The following is a 23,663-nucleotide window of genomic DNA, read 5'->3' on the forward strand; positions in this document are numbered from 1 at the left end:
AACTGGTACAGTTTAAGTACGTAAGCTATATTTGTTGGGTTGCCTTTTGAAGGGACATCCTTATGCTTAGATGAACTGTCAGTCTGTTTGAAACTGGGAGTGGTTTTCGATCTTAAGATATGACCATACAGTTATTGACATAGAGCCAGACTTTATTCTGAAATAGATGTCTGTTGTAATAACTGACAATAATAGCCAGCATTTATACAGTATTCCACATATTCAGATTACTCATACTGAGAGGTGCAATCCTTTGTTGAAATGATGGTAGTTGCAGAGCTAAATCCTTATCCAATTCTGAAAATGTAGGCAGTAATGTCACTTCAAAGTTGTTTGCATTTTCACAGTGTTGTCAGAATTTTATCCCATAAAGTTGCTGTTGATTTCAACAGGCGTGATGAACTTTAGTAAACTAAACTTACTTGTAAGAGTTAGTTCATTCTTCTTTTGGACATCTTTTTCAGGACAGCTTGTTCTCTGATTTTACAGCTGCTATACAAAGCACTTCATGATAGCTGACGGGGACAATTATGGGAACGACTACTCAACAATGTGCTTCACACTTGCTTTAGTTTGCGATCTGCTGAGTGTATTTTAAGTGTTCTAAAACTCTGGAGGTTTAGTAGATCAGTGAGTGGTTCCTTACCACTGCTGGGTTTGCCTAGCAAGTAGTTAAAAAGATCATCATAGGCACAGAAAATCTATTTCTAGGATTTCCCTTTAAGTTGTTTGTGGTGATGTCTAGAATCAGTGCTATTATATAGCTTGTTGTTTTTTGCTAATCTTTTAGAAATCAGACCTAGATTTGCTATTTTCTTTTTTAATTTTGTGTTGGTGAAAGGTGCTGGATTGAAATCCTACAAATTGAAGTCCTCTGTCCATAGAAGAGGCATAGTGGTCTGAGCCTCACCACATCATCCTGGGGAGAATTCTGTGCCAAAAAATTAAAAATTCTGCACACAATATTTTAAAATTCTGTATATTTTATTTGTCAAAATAACATAATGTAATAACACCAGTAATTTATTTCAAAATACCTGTCAACAAGTATGTCAACAATACACACAACAACAAAAAAGATCTTCCCCTCCCCACCCGCCCCAGAGTAGAGAGTTAAAGAAATACCTATGACAACCCAGTTCCACTTGGGGGTACTTGGGGCTGTGTGGGACCCCCAGAGCCCAGACACCTGCACTCCCCTCCCCCCAGAGCCCAGACACTCACACCCGCCCTGGAGCCCAGGCATGGGGTCCCCCCCAAAGCCTAAACATCCACACCACCCTTCCCCCAGAGTCCAGCCGTGGACATCCCCAGAGACCAGACACCTGTACCCTCTTCCCCCCAGAGCCTAGCCACGGGGCATCCCCAAAATCATAGAATATCAGGATTGGAAGGGACCTCAGGAGGTCATCTAGTCCAACTCCCTGCTTAAAGCAGGACCAATCCCCATCCCAGCCAGGGCTTTGTCAAGCCTGACCTTAAAAACCTCTAAGGAAGGAGATTCCACCACCGCCCTAGGTAATGCATTCCAGTGTTTCACCACCCTCCTAGTGAAAAAGTTTTTCCTAATATCCAACCTGAACCTCCCCCACTGCAACTTGAGACCATTACTCCTTGTTCTGTCATCTGCTACCACTGGGAACAATCTAGATCCATCCTCTTTGGAACCCCCTTTCAGGTAGGTGAAAGCAGCTATCAAATCCCACCTCATTCTTCTCTTCTGCAGACTAAATAATCCCAGTTCCCTCAGCCTCTCCTCATAACTCATGTGTTCCAGTCCCCTAATCATTTTTGTTGCCCATCCTTCTTGTAGTGTGGAGCCCAAAACTGGACACAGTACTCAGATGAGACCTCACCAATGCTGAATGGAGGGGAATGATTACGTCCCTCGATCTGCTGGCAATGTTCCTACTTATACAGCCCAAAATGCCGCTAGCCTTCTTGGCAACAAGGACACACTGTCGACTCATATCCAGCTTCTCATCCACTGTAACCCCTAGGTCCTTTTCTGCAGAACTGCTGCCTAGCCACTCGGTCCCTAGTCTGTAGCAGTGCATGGGATTCTTCTATCCTAAGTGCAGGACTCTGCACTTGTCCTTGTTGAACCTCATCAGATTTCTTTTGGCCCAATCCTCTAATTTGTCTAGGTCCCTCTGTATCCTATCCCTACCCTCCAGCGTATCTATCCAGAGCCTACACACCCACACCCCTCTGCCCCCCAGGCACCCACACCCCACTCCCCCCAGAGCCCAGCTGTGGGGCAGCACCCGTCCCAGATACCTGCACCTCCAGAGCCTTTAGTCCACCCCAGCTTCTTTACTGTCCAGCCAGGGAACGTGGTGTGGTTTGGCCCTGTCCATCCTCACTGTTTGTCAGAGCTGGGTCTCCTGTCCCTGGGAGAATGAGGATCAAACCAGCAGCCAGAACATGCAGCCTCTATCCTTGCGGGCTGGGCATTCTGTTCACTAAGAGCCGGGCTCTGCAGCGTCCAGCCGCCCATAGTGGCGGCCAGAAGCTCAGCAGCCCCAGTTCTGCAGGAAAAACGTGAAATTGTGCACAAATTCTGCATTAAGAAAAGGAGTACTTGTGGCACCTTAGAGACTAACCAATTTATTTGAGCATAAGCTTTCGTGAGCTACAGCTCACTTCATCAGATGCATTCATGAGCATGCATCCGTTGAAGTGAGCTGTAGCTCACGAAAGCTTATGCTCAGATAAATTGGTTAGTCTCTAAGGTGCCACAAGTCCTCCTTTTCTTTTTGTAAATACAGACTAACACAGCTGTTACTCTGAAATTCTGCATTGCGCAGTGGTGCAGAATTCCCCCAGGAGTACAGTGTGTCTCAACTCTAGGAATGAGAGGAGAGGTCTTTTAGTCTTCTGTTTAGTGCCTTAGCTGATACTGCCCACAAGAGTGCAAAACCTGATGATGATTTGTATGATGCATATACTGATCCATGGGAACTGCAGTAAAAGAGCTTTTCACATAAAGCACCAAACTGAAACAAGACTAGATAGCAGAGATTGTTGGTCACTACTGACCTTGTCTATATTCACACCAGTGACCTGCAGATGAAAAGCTATGTATCCTATTTCAAATTCACCAAGTCAATGTTTTCGCTCCCCACTTCCTGTCTGTTTGTGGGTGGAAATGGCAGAGTAGAAAAGAGATGGGGAACAAGGATGTTCTTCACCTTGGTCAGCAATGAATGAGTTGAGCAGAAGTCAGCTGGACATGAGAGGAAGAGGGACAGAAGGAGGTGCTCTGTTTAAAGAAAATACAGAAATTATGGCTCTCAAGGCCTGTCGGCTAACCCTAAATTTGTTCCATGTGCTGGTATGTTATATCCTTTTCTGCCACCCTGCGACTGTTGTCTTAGGTTGGTTGAGAAAAGGACTCATTTTATTTTGTTTGCAAATTGCATAACACAGCTTGAGTCCTGTAAATAATAATTAGTTGATTTTTTGACCTACCGATAGTAAAAACATTTAAAAGAGGAGGGGGGAAGTATTTTAACTTGCAATCTTTAACATCTCACTAGTCTAGTTTTTTGATTATAGAATAAATTTAGTACTTATAGAGTTGTAGTTACTAGTTCTCCAAGACGGTGATAGCTCATCTTGGGAAAGCCCAGAAGAGTTGCACCAAATATTATGGAATAATGTGCTGTGAACAAACTGTATCCAGGAGAATGGAAACCGATTTCAGATCCAAGCAGTCCGTGCTCATTAACCTGGGAAGGCAAGAGGACTAGGGTGAAACAACAAGTACCTGTCCCTGGCAGGCCAGCAGGTTATGACATATCATTCCTATTAACTGAATATGACGGATTGGCCTAGTAAGCCATTGCATCTGAAACTAACTTGTTATAAAAACAGTACAGCAAGTCAAGACTGATTTACATGGGAGTTAAGCCAGGCCTGTCAAACCTAGCAAATGGAAATGGTCATGCATTTCAGGTAATGGCTAAACATATTACAAGTATTACAAGCCAGAATGTCAGAACCCTGTTTGCTCCAGGCCAGACCGTGCTAGCAGTGGTAGAGTTAAGGAAATTTCCTTGTAACTGCTGCCATACAGGAGACAACATTGGTTGGGTACGGAAGAGCTCACAGTTGGAAATTATACTTTACTTTATTCCATTGTTACCATAGAGTAACAATATTATTCTGGAGGCAGCTGAACAGACATGAGAAGGCTGGAGGCAGTAAAGATAAGTTCTTCAGAAGATGGCAGTTGTATAGTGGAATGATTTTAAGACAAATTAAGTTAGAAGGAGAGTAGGATGTGAACTCAGGATATGGGATTGGCTGCAATTCATAAGATTATGATGGTGAGGACATTGCAGAAGACAGATGATAGGATGCCGGTGAAAATAGTACAAGTACAAACAAAGTGAGTCAGACCTAGAGGCCAACCACCAACTAGAGGGTGGGACAGCATCTGGAGGGACATGACCAAGCCCTGGACAGGAATGAATGGTGATATGTACTGTTCCATATGTCAGCAAAGTTGCTTTGGGATTAGAAGTAGTAGTTATAGTAAGGTAATACTATAGGTAATAGGTAATAGTAATGCAAAAGTGAAATACTAAATACGGTAAGTATATAAATCAGAGGGATTTCATTAGTATGCTGATCTTTAAGTGGCTGATGCTATTTGTTTCCAATGTGTCATATCACTGTTTCATTATTTACAGGCAGTGTGCCACATCATTCCCAGTCCTGCTGGAATTGATGTTTGACACCTACATCTCATTACCAATCACTTGATCTGCAGTTAGTGCAAAGGACTTTTAACCACAGGAGCTAAAAAGGATATCTTTCCATACTACTGCTAAACTAAAGTTGGAACTGCAGTCTGCCACTTAGAGACTGCCATTGTATGTCTAAGAGAGAACCATAACACTAAAACTCAACTTGTAAAGAGAACAATGTGTTTTAGGGGCTTCTAAAGATTTATTCAGGAACGTGTATTGTATTTGAATAAAACATATTCCTGCAAGCCATACTTGCTGTTCACAGATACATTTGGCATGTTTAGACTAATACACAGGACTGTTTAATGTTAATTTGTGGTATACCAATATGGTAAGTACACTGGCAGCTGTCTGATTTGTGTAGACTTACAAAATTTTCAGAGTGGAGTTACTTAGACCTGTTTATATTTATACAATTGGTTTTATTTAGAAATTGTTCTCATCAGGTTCCCTTGTGTCATCTTTATGCCCAGTGAAAGCATCAGGAATTTGTTTTGAAATGTTTGCATGCTGGAGTCCATATCTTTCCATATTCAGTAAAATCTGTCAAACATTTTTGTATTCTATATGTTGGAACAGTGTATTAATATCTCTGTGTTTATTCACTAGCAACTACTCCGTGAGATGCAACAGATGGCTAGCCGTCCCTTTGCCTCCATCAATGTTGCCTTAGAAACAGACGAAGAGCCGCCTGATCTCATTGGAGGAAGCATAAAGGTTAGAGTTCATGCTGTTTCGATGGTCCTACCTGTAATTAATCTTCATGGATGTTTTTTCTCAACTGTGGATAAAGCAGTAATGGAAATCTGCTGCTCATTGGCAACCTGTAGGAAACTATAAGCACTTGAAAGCTTATATGAAAGCTTATGTATTGTTTTGACTTCATGTTGTGCCTTTAGGTTATGCATTTCCATCTTTTGGACTACACTGGTGTTAATAAAAGTTACATCAATTTTTAGTTTTTATGCTTGTAATGAAGGAGGACACAGCTTAACGCAGCAGAACAGTTGGATGGAAATAGCTGTGGGTGCTGCAAATAGAAGCAGTTCTTGTGAGGTCTCTCCCAAGGAACAGAAGAGTAATTGTCTTTGAATTCTGTGGAGATATAAATGTATTTTTTGAAGCAAATAAATGTTCATCACAAAATATGATGCGTACAAAGTAGGAGGAGAGAATTACAAAGTGTCTTTCCCCTAATCTGGAATACTTTTAGATGCAGTATGTTGTAATTGTAGGAATATGCAGAGTTAAAAGGGAAGATGAAGAATTTGAGAGAGATCATGGCTGTGGTAAATTTCTGATGTCAGACCTGTAAACTAGAAAGCAAAGCTAAAGCTTTCCTGAGTATAATTTGTCTATCTACTGTACACATGCTTAGCCTATAAGTTTATGGCACTCTCACTTAACAGCCTCGGCACAAAATCTTCTTTCCTGCCCTTACAATGATGACAAAAAAATATTTCTTCCATTTAGAATATATGTGGGGTGTGTTTATGTGTGTATATAAAATATAGCAAAAAAAAAAAAAGATAAAAGAATGTTGAAGTTGCAAAGTCCAGAATTCAGGTGCCAGGAAATGCCAGAATTAGGATGCCCATACGACTTTAGTTCTGCACGTAATGCATATGAATTGATAGTCTTTAATTACATGTTCATACTATTTTTTCCATAGGACTTCTGCCTCATTCAGGGCACAGGATGGACAGCTCTCCATAAGTGAGGCAGCAGTTCAATATTACTTTTTAGCCTCACTACTCAATGTGCACCCCCTATCATATTTGCTATATACTGTCCAACTGTTGCATTGAATTTAGAATTAATTTTGTTTATGGAGTTTTCTCAGGTTTGCATTACCACAGCATCTGAGTGGTTCATCAATTTATCTCTGTCTCAGGCAGGGAGGTATGGTCCCTTTTTTTTGTAAGTAGGAAACTGAGCAATAGAGAAAGTAAGGCCAAAACTTGCAAGAGTATCCACTAACTTTAAGTGTTTCAATGATTGGGCAACTAGTTTGAGATACTTATGGGGCCTGAATTTTTGGAACATCAGCTGTACTTTCATTTGAGTTGTGAGTGCTCAGTACTTTTGAATAGTAAGCCCTAGATACGTCCAACTGGTAGGTAGTTTTTGTAATTTCTAAAAGGATGTTAAATAAATGCCTCTGATTTAGAATTGATAGAGAGATGAACCAAAAGACAATCTTTCTGTTAAGATATGGTCTACATCTCTGAAAAAGTTTGATACAAGTTTTAACAAGTTAAGAATTACTTAGAAAAGTTAGATGTCTTCGAGTCAAATGGTGAACTATATTTTAGAATAGTAAAGGAACTGTGTGAGGAGATATGAGCCGTTAGTGATTATCTCTGAGAACTCATGGAGGACAGGAGTGATTCCAGAAAACTGAAAAAGGGCAAATATAGTACCTCTCCATGAAAAGGGGAACAAGGACAAATAAGGGAATTATAGATAAGGCTACAATTTAGTCACGGGTATTTTTAGTGTAAGTCATGAACAGGTCATGAACAATAAACAAAAATTCACAGTCCGTGACCGATCCATGACTTATACTAAAAATACCTCTAACTAAATCTTGGGGGCGGTGCACGTCTGGGGCCAGCGGCACCAGCTGCTGGGGGCCACCCAGGGACTGCGGTCGCTCTGAGACTTCTGCCTGGGGCCACGGCCGAGAAGTGGCTGGTTTGGCTGACCCAGAGGCCACTACAGTAGCGGCTGGTATGGCTGTCCCTGGGGCCACCTGGGTAGCTGGCCTTGGAGCCAGGCACACGAGCTGCTGCAGAAGTCACAGAGGTCGCGGAAGGCATGGAATCCGTGACTTCCATGACAGACACAGAGCCCTAAATATAGATCAGTCAGCTTAATTTTGGTATCCAGAAAGATAATGGAGCAAATAATCAAGCAATCACTTTGTAAGCATCTAGAGGAAAATAAGGTGATAAATCAAGGACAAATCATGTCAAACCATCCGAATAACCTTCTTTGACATTGCAACAAGCCTTGTGGATGGGCAGGGGAGGCAGTAGATATGGTATGTCTTGACTTTAGTAAGGCTTTTAGTGCTCTATCACATGACCTTCTCATAAACTAGAGAAATAGAGCCTGGACAAACGTATTATAAGGTGGGTGTGCACTGTTTGGAAAAGCTAACTCAGAGTAGTTATCACTGTTTCACAATCAATCTGGAAGGGCATATCAAGTGGGGTCCCATAGGGGTCTGCCCTGAGTCCAGTTCTATTCAATATCTTCATAAATGATTTGGATAATGGGATAGAGAGTACATTCATAAAGTGTGCAGACAACACCATGCTGGGAGGAGTTGCAAGCACTTTTGATGACGGGATTAGAATTCAAAATGACTTTGACAAACTGCAGAAATGGTCTGAAATAGGATGAAATTCAATAATAACAAATGCATAGTACTACACTTAGGAAGGAATAATACACTGCACAAATACAAAATGGGAAATGACTGCCTAGGGAGGAGTACAGTCGGAAAGGATCTGGAGGTTATAGTAGATCACAGACTAAATGAGCGTCAATAATGTAATACTATTGCAAATAAAGCAAACATCATTCTGGGATGTATTAGCAGGGGTCTTGTAATCCAGACATGAGAAGTTATTCTTCCACTCTACTCAGTAGCGATAAGGCCTCGATTGGTGTATTGCATTCAGTTTTGGCAACCATACTTCTGGAAAGATGTGGACAAATTGGAGAAAGTCCAGAAGAAAGCAACAAAAATTATTAAAAGTCTGGAAAACATGGCCTATATGAGGAAAGATTGAGAAAAAAGAAGGGTTTTAGTTTGGAGAAGACTGAGGGGGGATGTGATAAGTCTTCAAGTACGTAAAAGGTTGTTATAAACACAAGAGCGATACGTTGTTTTTCTTATGACTGAGGACAGGACAAGAAGCAATGAGCATAAACTGCAGCAAGAGAAAATTAGGTTAGACATTAGGAAAAACTTCTTGATTGTCAGAGTAGTTAAGCGTGGGAACAAATTTCCTAGGGAGTTTGTGGAATCTCCATCGTTGGAGGCTTTTAAGAGCAGGTTAGACAAACACCTGTCAAGGATGGTCTAGATAATGCTTCATCATGCCTCAGTGCAGGGGACTGGACTAGGTGACCTACTGAGGTCCCTCCTGGTCCTTCATTTCTATGATTCTTTAACATCATGCATCCGATGAAGTGGGTTCCAGCCCACGAAAGCTTATGTCCAAATAAATCTGTTTGTCTTTAAGGTGCCACCGGACTCTTCGTTGTTTTTGTGGATACAGACTAACATGGCTACCCCTGATACTTTAATATCCTGGATAACCTATTAGGTCTTTTCCATTTTTAGAGTCTGAAGTAGATGGTTACAGAAAGTCTGTATGGAATCAGTTGTCCATATCACACGCGTTATCATAAAAATTGGCACTTTTGTTGTCTCAGCAGAGGCTCCAATGAATGGTTATGGACATTCTTCTCTCCCTGAAAAAAGGTCCCTCCAAATCAAGATCAAAGCATATTGGTGCAGGAAAGCTTGCCTACACAATGCCTGTTTGGTGGCTAAATTACTTGATTTCAGTCTCTGATAAAGTCAGCCCAGCACTACCATAAACATTTTTTAAGGGAAATGCAACAACTGTATTATGTGACAGAGATGTGACATATTGGCTTAGTTCACATAGTGTACTTTAAAAATATATTACAGTGGCCTTCTTTTTCACCTGTTGTTTTACACTGTATGTACAACTCACTTGTTTGTATGTTTCCCTCTTAATCTTTTTAGTCTGGGGAAATAAACTGATAGGATTTACAGAAAAGCCAACTTTCTTTAAAACAAAAATAATACTGTAAAAACTATGCATACGTTTATCGTTCGTATGAAAACAGACAGTCTTTGTTAAATTCAAATCAGGGTTAAGAAGTTCAGGCTAGCATGAATTATTAAAATTCTGCTCTGACTTTTCACAGGGTCCATCATCTAAACTAAATTGACATTTACCATGAAAAAATGCCAGTCTTCCTGCAGGCACTTCCCCTTCCCCTCTTTCCATTACTTAGCTTATTTCTAGAAAAACTAATTTAACTGAAAACACCACTCTTGCGGTATTAGCCCAGAACCAGTCGTCGTAGAGCTGTCCTCAACTTTTCTGACTTCATGACAAGTTTGTTTGCAGTTAATATCTTCTGTTCATTTTTTGTTTTCACTTTGGATCTTTCAATATCTGCTCATTTCTTCCTCACCTCTCCTGTTTAGCTTTCTGAACTGACTTTTTTCTGTTCTCTTTATCCTTTCCTTTTGTTTTTTCTTTTTGATTAGAACTACATTAAACAGGGCTGCCCCTCTGCTGTGAAGGGCTCCATAAATAGTAACACAGGACCTCATTCATTTCCTTCCTCACTTCTACGTGATACCTTCTGTCTGTCTGCCATCTTTTCTTTTCTGATTTGTCAGAACGGGCAAACTCTGACATTCTTACATGGCCCAGGAATTGAAGGTGCAGGCCAGCTTTTCAAGAGTAAGAGGATAGTTAAGAATCCCAGTCATTTATGTAGGTTGTTGAATTTGACAGTAGTACCAGAGACAGGGAATTGAGGCTAGTGTGTACAAACTTTCTGAAGCATTCCAGTGCAGATTGGATGGTTTGGGGGAGAAATTAAAAAGGTGCAAAGCAAAAATTTAGGCTCTGAGTATTGCAGAAAATACTCCCAGAGAGGTGGTCTAGATTGTTGAATAATACTCCAGTGAAAATGGTGGAAACTACACCTAACAGGAATATTCAGTTTCGAATATGTCGTCTACATGTCCCTTTGGTCAATTTCAGTTTTTCTCCCAGCCCTTTTCCACTTGCACTGGAATTCCCCAAATAATTTGCAAAGGAGAAGCCGCCATCATAGTCCACGCTCCCATTGCTCTTTGGTTGGAAATATTCTTAACTGAAGGGAGTTGCAGGAATCTGAGTTGATGTGGAATGGGCTGATAAGCAACTGTGGAACTGCATTTTTTTGCCTTCTGTTTCCTATTGCCAGAGCAGGGAGGTTGAAAACAGAAATGTTGGGTACATTGTTGGATCTTAAGTGGTTATCCAGTCACTCTGCCATTCAGTGTGCCACCATTGTTGATCCTGTATTTGGCTACCCTCCCTTGTACACACTTGGCACCAGAACTACAGATTTCTTAGTGCTAATCACAAACACATGGATTTTTTTCACGTGAATCAGAGATTTTTGGTTCATAACTACTTTATTTGGGGTACAAAAGAGAGTTGAAAAATGGGGCATTTTGTCTACAAGAGGCCTCTTTCCTTTTCCATCGTGCACGGCCAATTGGCAGCTTAGCGTCAGGCTAGTTCCATCCTAAGCTAATATTTTCCAGCTGGACATATTAGAACAGTGTTTTCAATTACTATTTTTCCTAGGGCACATCATAGTAATAGAAACTAATTTACCTCTAGGGAAACAATTTTATTAGTGTGCAGCTAAGCAACAGATAACTAGCTCCTTTGGGAGTTTTTCCATTCAAAAACCCAGTAGAGCACAAATCTTCTCTTAAATTTGGTTGACCATTACAAGATCTATTGGGCCTTGGCTGCAGCTGTTTGAACTCCCTGAAGCGCTCAACATTACAACTCTTATAAGAATATTTAAGATCCTTGGTCATCTAGAACCTGTGCAAATGTTTTAAACTGAGTTACTGGGAGTCAGGCTATTGTTTAGATCTTGTTCTTTGAACTGCTCTAAGAAGATTCTTGCAGTCAGTTGGAAATAGTCTTAAAAATCAGCTTTTCAAACAGAAGTTAGAGAATTTCTTAGAGTGCTGGCATAGATGATCTTTAAGCATCTTAAAGTAGGGAGCCTCATGCAACTAGTACTTACATTCTCAGCAGAGGTAAATATATATACTGTGAAAGTCATCCTAAGCAGCCACCACAGGGATGAACAAACAGATACCTAGTAAAGTTTCAGAGTAGCAGCCGTGTTAGTCTGTATTCGCAAAAAGAAAAGGAGGACTTGTGGCACCTTAGAGACTAACCAATTTATTTGAGCATGAGCTTTCGTGAGCTACAGCTCACTTCATTGGATGTAGCTCACAAAAGCTTATGCTCAAATAAATTTGTTGGTCTCTAAGGTACCCCAAGTATACCTAGTAAAGTTTGTCTTCATAACAGGTCAAACAAAATTGTGCTGGAAACTTTGAGGGAAACTGTAAAGCAGTTTCATAAGACAGTATTGTCAACTGGAGATGGCCATTCGTGCAGATCTCACTGTATTGTGTTCTGTTTTCCACACTTAGAATCCAGCACTGATAGATGGTTATCCCTTCATCTGTGAACTGGAGGCTGTTCATGTCTACAAGTAGTCTAAATGATGGTGGCTTTTGTCAAGAAAATAGTCTGCAGCTCGTTTGGAGTGTTAATGTCGTTGAGGTGTGGATGTGCATTTAATTCCACAACATTAGTTGTCATAGGGCCAAAGTTAGTCTCACTGCAAATTCTTAATTGCCCCTTTTTCAAACATCAAGACACCAAGCTTGATTTCTGCTTTAGAAAGAGCCGAAATGTGGCACAAGTGTAGCCTGTGTCAGTCTAGTAATCAATTCATACTGCCCAGGGTAGAAATGCTGTCAACGGGATCAAAAACTGCCTGAAGGTCCCAGCTATTAAAAGGTAGAGATAAACAGTAGTATGTTCAGATGGGTGTGGAGTGTCACTGGGATCTGTGCTCTTTCCACTCTTAACATCTTTATTAGTTATCTAGAAGGTGGTAAACAGCATGCTCAGGACATTCACAGTAACTTGAGAGGAGTTGTGAATATCAGCAAGGCCAGGAAGTAGCTAGAACGATTAGACATTTGAACCAAAAAAAAGTGAGGTTCAGACTTGGAGAACTCTAAGCTATTGCATTGGGGGGCAAATAATTTGAAATAAAAAATTGAACATAGACATCACTTCTACAGCCTTGCTGTAACTGCACCTGGAATCTTGTATTCAGTTCTGAGTACTACTGTATTATAACAGGGTTCAAAAAAGAACTAGATAAGTTCATGGAGGACAGGTCCATCAATAGCTATTAGCCAGGATGGGTAGAGATGGTGTCCCTAGCCTCTGTTTGCCAGAAGCTGGGAATGGGCAACAGGGAATGGATCACTTGATGACAACCTGTTCTGTCTGTTCCCTCTGGGGCACCTGGCATTGGCCACTGTCAGAATATGGACCTTTGGTCTGACCCAGTATGGCCGATCTTATGTTCTTATTAAAAAAACTGATTCAATGGGATGAGCTCAGAGGAGAGCAACCAAACTTCTCAGAGAGCTTGGCCTGACTTCTAAAAGGATTAAAAGCCAAGTATGTACTGTATAGTTTGACTAAGCAATGTTTGAGAGGGGCACAACTGTCTGTATATATCTAAAGGGGCAGTGAGGAGAGGGATGAAAGGGATATCCCAGAGAGGAATGGGATGAAACTGAGAGGAAAATATAAACTGAACACCAGGAAAAAAAAATGTTCTTAGTGAGAGCTGTAGCACTGCAGAATAGTCACTTCAGGGAAGTAATGGGGCTTCCATCACTTGGGACATCTTGTAATGATCCAGTCTAGTTTTTATAGGTACTGTAAAGAAGAATCCTGTCTTAAAGTTTACCTAGAGGGAGGTTATCCCATAACTTCCTAGCATAGTGGTTCTTGAACGTTGGTTTTAAGCAGCTGTGGTGCTGTCCACTTTCAAAGACAGGGTACTGGACTCATTGAACCGTTGGTTTTCATCTAGCATGTCAGTGCCTATGTTCCTGTGACTTAGATGATTCATTCATAGGTTTCAAAGCCACAGGGTGGGGACTGTTATGATCTAGTCTGACCTCCCACATATCACAGGCCATTGCATTTCATTCAGAAGGCATGCTATAACAGGGTTTTAGTTCTAATTTATTACTTGTTCCATTCTTCTGAGAGAGCATCATTTGCCATTTAAAAGATTAATTGCTGATTCGTTAATACTAAAGCACTCAGATTGCACGTAAGTGTGTAACTACGTGGTTTGCTTCTGAAAATATGCACCAACAGTGGAACAGCCAATGTGGTCCACGTAGGTGAACAGATGTCAGGATAGCTACTGTTCTGTTGCAGTATAGAGGAAGATGAGAACGAAGAGAGAGATTTATCCATTTGGGCCTTTTAAATTATATTTGTTGTTGACTCTGCCTATGTTCTCCTGCTTTCTACTTTATAGAGAAGTGTGTGCTATCCGTAATATGTAGTTGCTAGTTTTAAGAACCTAGAGATCGTGTGGACAAGTGAGGTGTGTAAAACCGATGAACTCTCCTAGAATTTAATATACTCTAATAATGTTCTGTACTGTGAAAACAACAAAAGATGCTAAACCCTTCGCTTAATGAATTATTTCCAGCTAATGTAGGTGTGGGTTTCATTTGACATAATTTGCTGCTTCGAGAAAGCTTTTCCATTGGTATGCAGTGAACATTTGGTAGTGACGCTCTATGATCTGCTGTTTGTCCTGACCGTGTGACTGCAAAGGTTCATTCCCCTACCCCCTGAGTATATGTTTTGGTAGGTAAATGGAATGATGGCAAGATTTAACTGTGTCCACATTTTGTAAACGTATAAGATAAGTATTTATAAATAAAATTGAAAAGCTGATATTTTAAGTACAACTGACCAGTAATGCGGTTGGAAATGCTTTTACCCTGATTTTAGCTGACAAGGAGGAAGTGGCTCAAGAGAAAGCAAACTCTGTGAAGCTTTGAGTAAAAGGGTCTTTTTAAACTCTTCTTTCCCTTTGGCAGAAATGAGTACATTTTCTGATTGAAACACTAATAACACCAACAGCTTCTGAAAACTGTTGGAGAGGACCTATTTGCATTCCTTTGTGCACAGAAGTTGTTTTAAGTGTCTTGTGTCTGAGATCATCCGACTGCTGTTTCATCCTTTTTATGTGCACCTTTTATTATAAAAAGCAACCTAGTATTGAAATTAATAGCATAACTACCCTCTGGTACATGTGAAATCAAGGTGAACTTTTCAACATTTGCCATATGCATATTGGCCATATTGTATGCTGTGGCTTTGTCTTACACTACCCGTAGGGCAGCAGTGGAGAATTTCAAGATCAATGCGATTGTTACCTTATTTGTGAGAACGTTATGGGGCCAGAAGGTTTTGTAATTTAACATTGCCTGGGAACACTGCAAGTTCTCCTGACACTAATCTTTCCCTTCATGTAGACCTTGCATTGAATGCTTGCTGGATTGACGCTACTTGCATTAAAAGTGGGGTGGTTATTTATTAAATGTAGCTGGGTATAACTCCCCATTGATCTTTCTGCTGTTCATTTGTGGCCATTTGCATTTCTGATACAAGATACTGATGAATCAGTGTCTCATGCCCATATGTTGACTCTGCTAGGGCTAGCCCAAAAGGCTTGAGCACCTTTTTAAAAAATTATATTCTTAAACTCCAGACATAGAAACCCAATATTGAAATGGGCTGAACAATTCAAGAAAAAAGATTGATTTACTGTGGGCCAGCTTCTAGTTAAATATCAGGGCCAAGGTTTCAAAGATGAATATGAATTTTTAATCTAGAATTGTGCACTTCAAATAATTACAAGAAGTTAATTCGTCTCCGCATGAGAAAGCACAGGAAATACTCTGGGGATGTGATTTTTTTAGAACTTCATTTATACCCTCTTTTTATGGAAAATCGCTCATGTTTTATTTTATGTATGCTTGGTCAGTTGTCAATCATACCATTCAAAAAAACTTGGGAAACTTAGCCTGACACTATTCTGCACAGTGAAGTCATCTGAAGCATAGCTGAAACTCTGTTTAACTATTTCAATAATAATGCCCTAGGTTCTGCTTCCATTTAAGCAACTCTGTGAGGCACATACCCCTACTGGAAATTGAAAGCATGTAATGGTTTGGGACTATTTACTAAGCCATACAAAAACGTTGTTAAAAATACATTTTGTCCTACTGTGTTTGAAAAGCAATTGGGTTGGCCTGTCAGTGTTGCATGGTAACTGGATTATATGCTCCAGTATACTTAAAATGTGTTCTAGAAAAATAAAATTGCTGTTCAATGTTTTAAATTATATAGAATATTTATTATTCTGTAGTCATTAGTTTTCATAAGTGTTATTAACTGTTAGACTGTGTTGTATGTTAATTGTATAAATAGAAATAATGGGATGAAATAAAAAGAGATTTTAGGCTAAACGTCACATAATGATGCCTGATTGTGAGATGTAGTAGGCTCTGAAATTGGCTCTCAAGGGAACTGGTGGTAGACACTTCACCTGAGTCATTTAAAACTAGTCTAGAGAAAGTACTACAAAATGTATTGTTAGTGTGGGAACAGTATTGCCATGGGAGGTGGATTAATTAGATGACCTAACTGAGACTTTGACCATTTTTAACTTGTATAATTCTGTGAACACTCTACATATTACGCACACTTCAACACTCAAACAAAAAAATTACTTGGCTTGTGTCCACAGCATTTCTGGTCAATACAGCAGCTTTATTGAAGAAATGCTAAAATAGATTTTTTTTTTTAACATCCTCAATCATTAACAAGAAACCATTAATTTTAAAATTACATTATAAAAAGGGCACTTTTTCTAATATTAACCAGTGCGAAACCCATGGCCGTTCTGGCCGATAAAAATCAGTGGAGCCTCATAATTTCCTGACACTGAAGGTCAGCCCTCAGAAATGTGTCTGTTATGGGATCTAGGAATGACAATCATGTGACATGACTTGGTTATAAAATTCGAGTTACCTTGGCTCCTAGCATTTTGTTGTTCAGCCAAAAAACAACACTTCCTTTAATAGTAGCTTTAATGGCAGAGGTGAGCTAGTGCAGGCATTTAGCAGCAGAAGGGTTCAATGTACCACCTGTGCAAAGTCGTCATTCTGGCCACATTTACATTTTTCCTTAAGGGGCGGGAGGAGGGGGAGAAGCATTGATGAAAAGTGCCAAATTGACAGTCTTGGAGACTAAAGTCCCTGCTGCTCACAGACCAGATATGGCATTGACAGCAGCACTGCAAGCTTCTCCTACGCTGACCTCTCAGATGTAACCTGAAGGAAATAAGTCTCTGCCATTCACTCCTTGGTGCCTTTGAAACTGCCAACAAGGGTGCCAGTTGTGGCTTATGTGATGTGTGGACTCAGAGCACCAACTCGTTTCTGATGGGCCATCAGATGGCAGTGACAGGAACATGCATTTGAACCAGTGCCCTAAAGGTGAAATCTTTTGTGTCCCATTAACCACAATCCCTGGCCATCTGTTCCAACTGAGAGACCTTTTGTGATTTTAAAATGTGGACATCCAAGTGTTTGGACACCAAGGGCAGCACTGGTGATGTGCCAAAAGTCTGAGGGCTGCACCTAATTTGCATAATGTGCACTTTTATCATATCATTAGGTTTTCAATAAAAAGGAATTGCTTCTATATTTCAGTGATAAGCTTAGCAAAATACTCAATGTCAGAGTCCCCATAGTGATTTTTTTTATGGTGAACCTACTACTGAGAGGTGTTGCAAAGTTTGGAGAGCCATATTTTAAGAGGAAAATAGCAGCCATCTATCAGACAAAAACACTAATTTGTTATCACAAAAAGGGAAAACGGCAAGTCTTCCTCAGTATCCACACTGTGTCTGCCTCCCTCTGATCTTGAAAGAGGGCCTGGATCTCCAGTGTGAGAATTCAGTGGCCTACCATTCACAGCCCTAATCTCATAACATAGGGCTCCTATCTCCAAGGGAAGTACGGGAGTTTGCATTTGGAGCTTTTGTCATTGGGGAGATGGCTGAAGGTAGCTGTAATTCCTGTTATGGGAAAGAAGGGGAAAATTAGGAAGCTAAGCAAGTTAATGCTTTGGTTACTGGATGGGAGGGGGAAAAGCATGGACTGTTTTTGGACTATGTCTGTCCGTGGCAGAGAAGTAATAACATGATGAAGTCTGAACAAGCTCTCCGCATTGGCAGCTGCTTATTGTTTGTTTGTACAGCAGCACCTAGAGAACACACTCATGATCAGGGCCCTATTGTGTTGAGTGCTGTACAAATATATGGTTCTAGATAGTTCCTGACCCAGTTGGAAACCCTGTCATGTGCTACCAATGAGAGAAGCTTCTTTGGTGTGACCCGTATGAATATGGGACTAGTGCATCAAACTCCCTTACGATGTGGGACAGGCCAATATGTAACATGATAATGTCTAGGCCCATGGTGATGCCAGCTCCAGCTTTGCAGGTAGTTGTGAGATCACAATCAAGATAGCCAGTAAACTGCTGTTTGACTTATTCACTAGTTTGTCTACATCTGTGTAGAACATTCCCCAGACTCCAGTGATCAGCTGCCAGATGTAATAGAGGGCATAGTATGTCCTTCTCTACAGGCCGACCCATTGCCTACATCAAACTCAACATTGCCATCGCCTGATGCAGGAGTCATATCCCCACCCTGATTTTTGCTTTTTGCCCTCAGTAACACAAGCTGAAGATGAGGTGTATTGTGAGTCACAGTTCCAAAAGCAGGTGACTGAGTTGGTGCTGTCAAACATGAATTCACAAGACTTGATTGTGTTTTATATGCAGTGTGTGTTATTACTAATGACAGCCTGTCTTAGCAAAACCGTGCACAGCGGTAGGCAGTACATAGCATTTATTCTGGAGTTATCCAGTGCAACATGATTGTGTGTTTATTGTACCCCTTTTTTCCAGTGTACCCTAAAACAATAAATTTGGCGACCTCATTGTACAAATTGTATATTCCCAAATCTCTTAAGTCACCACAGAAGTGCAACCACCTCTGTGGTGAAAAGTTGACAGCTGTTTAACAGCACACAGCTTTTCGGATCAGTTTCGTGCAGGAAGAGACAAATACCAGGAGTAAATAAACCTGAAGTAGACATGAAGGGAAACAGAATGTACATACTTTAATTTAGAAATTAACCAGAGCATGAGGGTTAACCTCCCTCTTGTGAAAGTGGCATTGAATTTTGAGTGACTACAGCAGCTCAGGATGGGTTCTGTATCTCACCCAAAAAGATATCACCTCCAGCAGCACAGCGCATCCTCGTTATTACAAAGGCGTTGGCTCAGTACTGGCAGAAGGAAGATGGCTATCTGCTGAATCACTTACACGAGACTGCAGGTTATCTATAATGCTTCCATTTGAAAAGGGTAGCATCTAGCATTTATGTTTGGGGAAGGAATGGAGTAGCAAAGGTATTTTATAATCCAAGAGTGGGGCAAAGAGAATAAATTAAAATTAGATCATAAAACAAATGAGTTCTGTATGTTGCTCCAACATTTCATTCACCCCACGGCGTTGTTCCATGCCATTGTATTCTCCTGGGGCGTTGCTATTTATTGTCGCGAGCACTTGGAGTAAGATTGAGCGCCGGGCTGATGCTGCAGCACTAAATTACCCCCCACACATTTAGTAGCAATTTTTGGGTAATGGAAGGAATCCAACGTTTGCTTGGATTTTTTTCTTTTTCAGAGATTGCCAAGAAACTTTTAAATGCCCAGCATTACCTCTCTGTTCAGTAGGGTAGAAGGCTGGATGTAGTGTATTGCTTCAGTTTCCAAGAAGCTTTCCCTATGCTCTCTCCATTACCCCTAGTAACTGAGTTGCCAGTCGGATAATATAGGGCACACACACACACGTATATGCTCAGTTGCTTTGTAGATCAATAATTGTTTGGAGTTTGATCCTTTTTTTTTCTTTTGGGTATGGGAGTTTTGTTTGTTTACGACTGCAGATTTTTACAGACTGCCTCTTATGTTGTTATAGGCTGTAAAATACTAATTTATCTTGCAAAAAGACTAATAAATCATCGTAATCATTAGGGTTAATATGAAATATGAAAATAGTTTAAAGTTTCATTTTGTTTGCTGTTGTATCCTTTTTTTATTAGGCACCAGTAATTTAATTGCGTTGTTTGATTCCTGTTCCTTTTCTAGAGTCTTGGATTATGCTGAGTTTCCGTTGAGCCTTTAAATACAGTATTACAATTTTATGCCTAATGAAATAGAATCATAGAACTGGAGGGAACCTCGAGAGGTCATCTAGTCCCATCCCCTGCACTCAAGGCAGGACTAAGTATTATCTAGACCATCCCTGACAAGTGTTTGTCCAACCTGCTCTTAAAAATCCCCAATGATGGAGATTCCACCACCTCCCTAGGCAATTTATTCCAGTGCTTAACCACCCTGACAGTCAGGAAGTTTTTCCTAATGTCCAACCTAAACTGCCCTTGCTGCAATTTAAGCCCATTGCTTCTTGTCCTATCCTCAGAGGTTAAGAACAACAATTTTTCTCTCTCCTCCTTGTAACAATCTTTTATCTACTTGAAAACTGTTATCATGTCCCCTCTCAGTCTTCTCTTCTACAAACTAAACAAACCCAGTTTTTCTAATCATTCGTCATAGGTCATGTTTTCTAGACCTTTAATCATTTTTGTTGCTCTTCTCTGGACTTTCTCCAATTTGTCCACATCTTCCCTGAAATGTGGCGCCCAGAACTGGATACAGTACTCTACCTGAGGCCTAATCAGCACGGAATAGAACGGAAGAATTACTTCTCATGTCTTGCTTACAACACTCCTGCTAATACATCCCAGAATGATGGATTTTTATTTTATTTTTTTTTTTTTTTTGCAACAGTGTTAGACTGTTGACTCATAGTTTGGTTGTGATCCACTGTGACCCCCAGATCCCTTTTCGCAATACTCCTTCCTAGGCAGTCATTTCCCATTTTGTATGTGTGCAACTGATTGTTCCTTCCTATAAGCAATAAGTATTTCATTAGTATCAAAGAATCCACTAGGTGCTGTGTGTTCATAATCAACAGGAAACTAGAAGCCACAGAGCATAACATATAGAAAGTCGACCTCAGCTTGCTTGCTGATATGAGGCAAGAGCTCACCCTCAGTACTTGAGTTCTGAAGTTTATATAATACTTACACATTCTTTACTTACCGTAGAGTTGTTCCATAGTAAAATTAAGCATGTGCATAAGTGTTTGCAGGATCAGGGCCTATTTGCTGGGTCAGGTAATAACCTATGTTAATATCGACGTCATGCAGTTACTTTTAAAAGGCAGATAAGCATGTCACTTTTTTATTACCTTGTCTTTTTAGTAACAAAGCCCCCTGAAATTAGCTGCTGATCTTTTCAAATTAAATGTTCAATGTTAATAGGAATACACGGGGGGAGATTTCTTAATGGCAGAAAGATCAAACACCCAGTTCCCACTCACCATCGGTGAGCGCTGGGTGACGAACTACCCTTTGTGTCTTCGGCAATCTTCCCCTTTATATTACACAAACAAACACGCACGTGCACACACACACACACAGTAAATAGGCCTTGGAACCCCCTGCAAGGAGAGTAAATAGTGTAATACTTCATACAGAGAAGCTTTGTGCAAGACTTGATTTTTAACCACTAGACTTCATTAAGGAAATGTGTTGTGTTTTATGGCGATTAGGGTTATGATTGTCATAATATTGATTTCAGTCTTGACAACAATGTTCTGGGCACTAGTCAACCATAGATAAAGTCATAGTTCGTGCCCTGAAGCTTTAATGTACAATCTAACAGACAAAGGGTGCGGGAACAGGGAGGTAATAAACAAACAATGTTCTTTCTTGTTTTTTCTTTTTTGCTACAGACTGTTCCCAAACCCATCGCGCTGGAGCCGTGTTTTGGAAACAGAGCAGCTGTCCTCTCAGTATTTGTGAGGTTGCCTCGAGGAATGGGAGGTATCCCGCCACCAGGGCAGTCAGGTGAATGATTGATATTGTGCTTTGACATGTTTCTAATATGTCTAGGTATTTATACTGTGCCCATCACCATGATCTCTGAATCTTACAGATTAATTCAGGAATACCTAAAATTCCCTAGTCAGTGGGAATTTATTTTACAGGGTAGGTAATCTAATTTACTAAGGGTTAGATTCTTCCGTTTGACTCCAGTTGGGTTGAAACTCACTCCTCCAGTCAGCTCTTTGAAATGGGTGGGTTCACTTGCAGAGTAAAGAACTACTCAGTTTTGTTAGGGCGGCATAATTAAGCCCTAAACAAACGGCATGCAGGGTTCGCCAGACAATTTCTGCTAACCGTGAAAATGCTACAGTTGTTATAACTGCGGTTTGATCCCTTTCTTGTCACTGAGCTTGTGCAAGGTAATCACTGGTGAAAATTTAGAGCCATATACTGTGGTGTCTGTCTTTGTTTTCCCCTCAGGGTGTTTTGGAAGAAGTAGGGATACATTTCATCTGAACACCAGTCACTGGGAAAAATACAGGGGCCACAAGTGGCTGGAAGTTTCCAATAGTTACTTTTAAAAGGGCCTTATTTGCCTCCCCGACTCCCCCCACAGAGAAAGGTTCACCTGTCTGACTTTCAAAGGCCAGGCCCTGCTGCTTTCTCTCTTCTGATGGGAGCATGGGGCAGTAGGATGCTGTTCTTCCCACTCCTGTCCTAACACTTTATATGAGGGGAATCAGGTTAGATGCAATTGTTCTCTCTCTCCCACACACAGTCCCCCCAAAACTACAAGCTTTTCCCAGCCCCTCAGCTAATGGTTCCTTTGTGAGGAGCTGAGATATAGATAGCCTCTGGAACAGCTTCTGTTGCCTGCAGCTGGAGGACGGTCAGGACAAGATCTTTGTCTTTAGCAATCAGCAAAGCTAGTAAGTGTGGTGAGGGGGAGGAAGGGACTAGAAGAGGGCATAAATTGCTTTTGAGTTCTAGTTTTGCACAATGGGGGGTAATTAGGGATTTGAATTAAATAGAGGCCAGAGCCAGATCTAGGTAAACGCTTTGGTTTTCTCTCATCTGTGGTTATTTTGGGAGGGTGACTATTTTTCAGACCAGGAAGGTGTGGTTGCAGGGTGCTTGTAAAGCATAATGCACCAGCCATCCCCAAGTGCTTTGAGGAAACTGCTGTTCTTCTGTGGCATGATTACTTGCTTCCAATAAAAGCAGCTTAAATGAATATCCCGGTTTTTATGTTCAGAAGATTATCTTTGGCGGGTGACAGGAAGCAGTTGCTTTGATGGAAATGTACTTTATTGAATAGCTTGCTTCTGAGTACCCCGTCAAGTTTAATCTGCAAATCAAAATGCTGCTTTAAAAATAAATAAATCACTTTTTGGATAAGATTTTTTGCAACTGCAGTCCTTAGACTTTCACTTCTATAACCACCTTGATTTACTACTTCAGGTCTTGCGGTGGCCAGTGCTTTGGTGGACGTTTCACAACAAATGCCAATTGCCTACAAAGAGAAATCAGGAGCAGTACGAAATCGGAAACAACAGCCCCCGGCACAGCCAGGAACCTGTATTTGATGCATGGACATCATAGACTGTCTCTCTAGGGTTTTAAACACCAGTAACACATCGGAGGAGGAGGAGAAAGATTTTACAGTTGTGACACACAAGAGACTAAAAATATATGGGAAACGCAACTTCCTTGAATCCAGCCTTTTTTCTCATATACTCGATAGTTGGCTTTGTTTGACAATTGCTCCACTTAAGTTTTACTGACATATGCCACAGGATGGTTCGACTTCTTCTCCCCCGGTTAAAAAAAAATATATATTATTTCAGGTCCAGTAACCTCTAATCACCACCACTGAAGGTCAAAGTGAATAAACCAGTAGTACAAACATAAATGACACTCAGGTTTATGCATGGAAAGTGCATTATAGTACATGTATTTATCAAACTGTGCCAAAAAGGGGGGGGGGGGGAAGATGCAGCATTTCCAGGTACGTCTCAGCCCTCAACACTAATATTAAACTTCAGCGTTGTTGTCATTTCATATGTAATAATTTCAAAGATTTTGTTTATTCCCACATT

General features: G+C 40.7%; 1 protein-coding gene across 1 annotated transcript in view; it reads left to right on the forward strand.

The window, feature by feature from the left end:
• Window positions 1-23,172, forward strand: part of ATRN (attractin) — a 276,680-nt gene extending 253,508 nt beyond the window's left edge. The window contains exons 27-29 of the mRNA XM_073342975.2: window positions 5,370-5,477; window positions 21,471-21,585; window positions 23,026-23,172. Of these exons, the coding sequence (XP_073199076.1) occupies window positions 5,370-5,477; window positions 21,471-21,585; window positions 23,026-23,150 (348 nt within the window). The 3' untranslated portion in view covers window positions 23,151-23,172. The remainder of the gene's footprint in view (window positions 1-5,369; window positions 5,478-21,470; window positions 21,586-23,025) is intronic.
• Window positions 23,173-23,663: the final 491 nt, after the last annotated feature.

The sequence above is a fragment of the Lepidochelys kempii genome, chromosome 4, assembly GCF_965140285.1.
Source record: "Lepidochelys kempii isolate rLepKem1 chromosome 4, rLepKem1.hap1, whole genome shotgun sequence".
Classification (NCBI taxonomy): Eukaryota; Metazoa; Chordata; order Testudines; family Cheloniidae; genus Lepidochelys; species Lepidochelys kempii.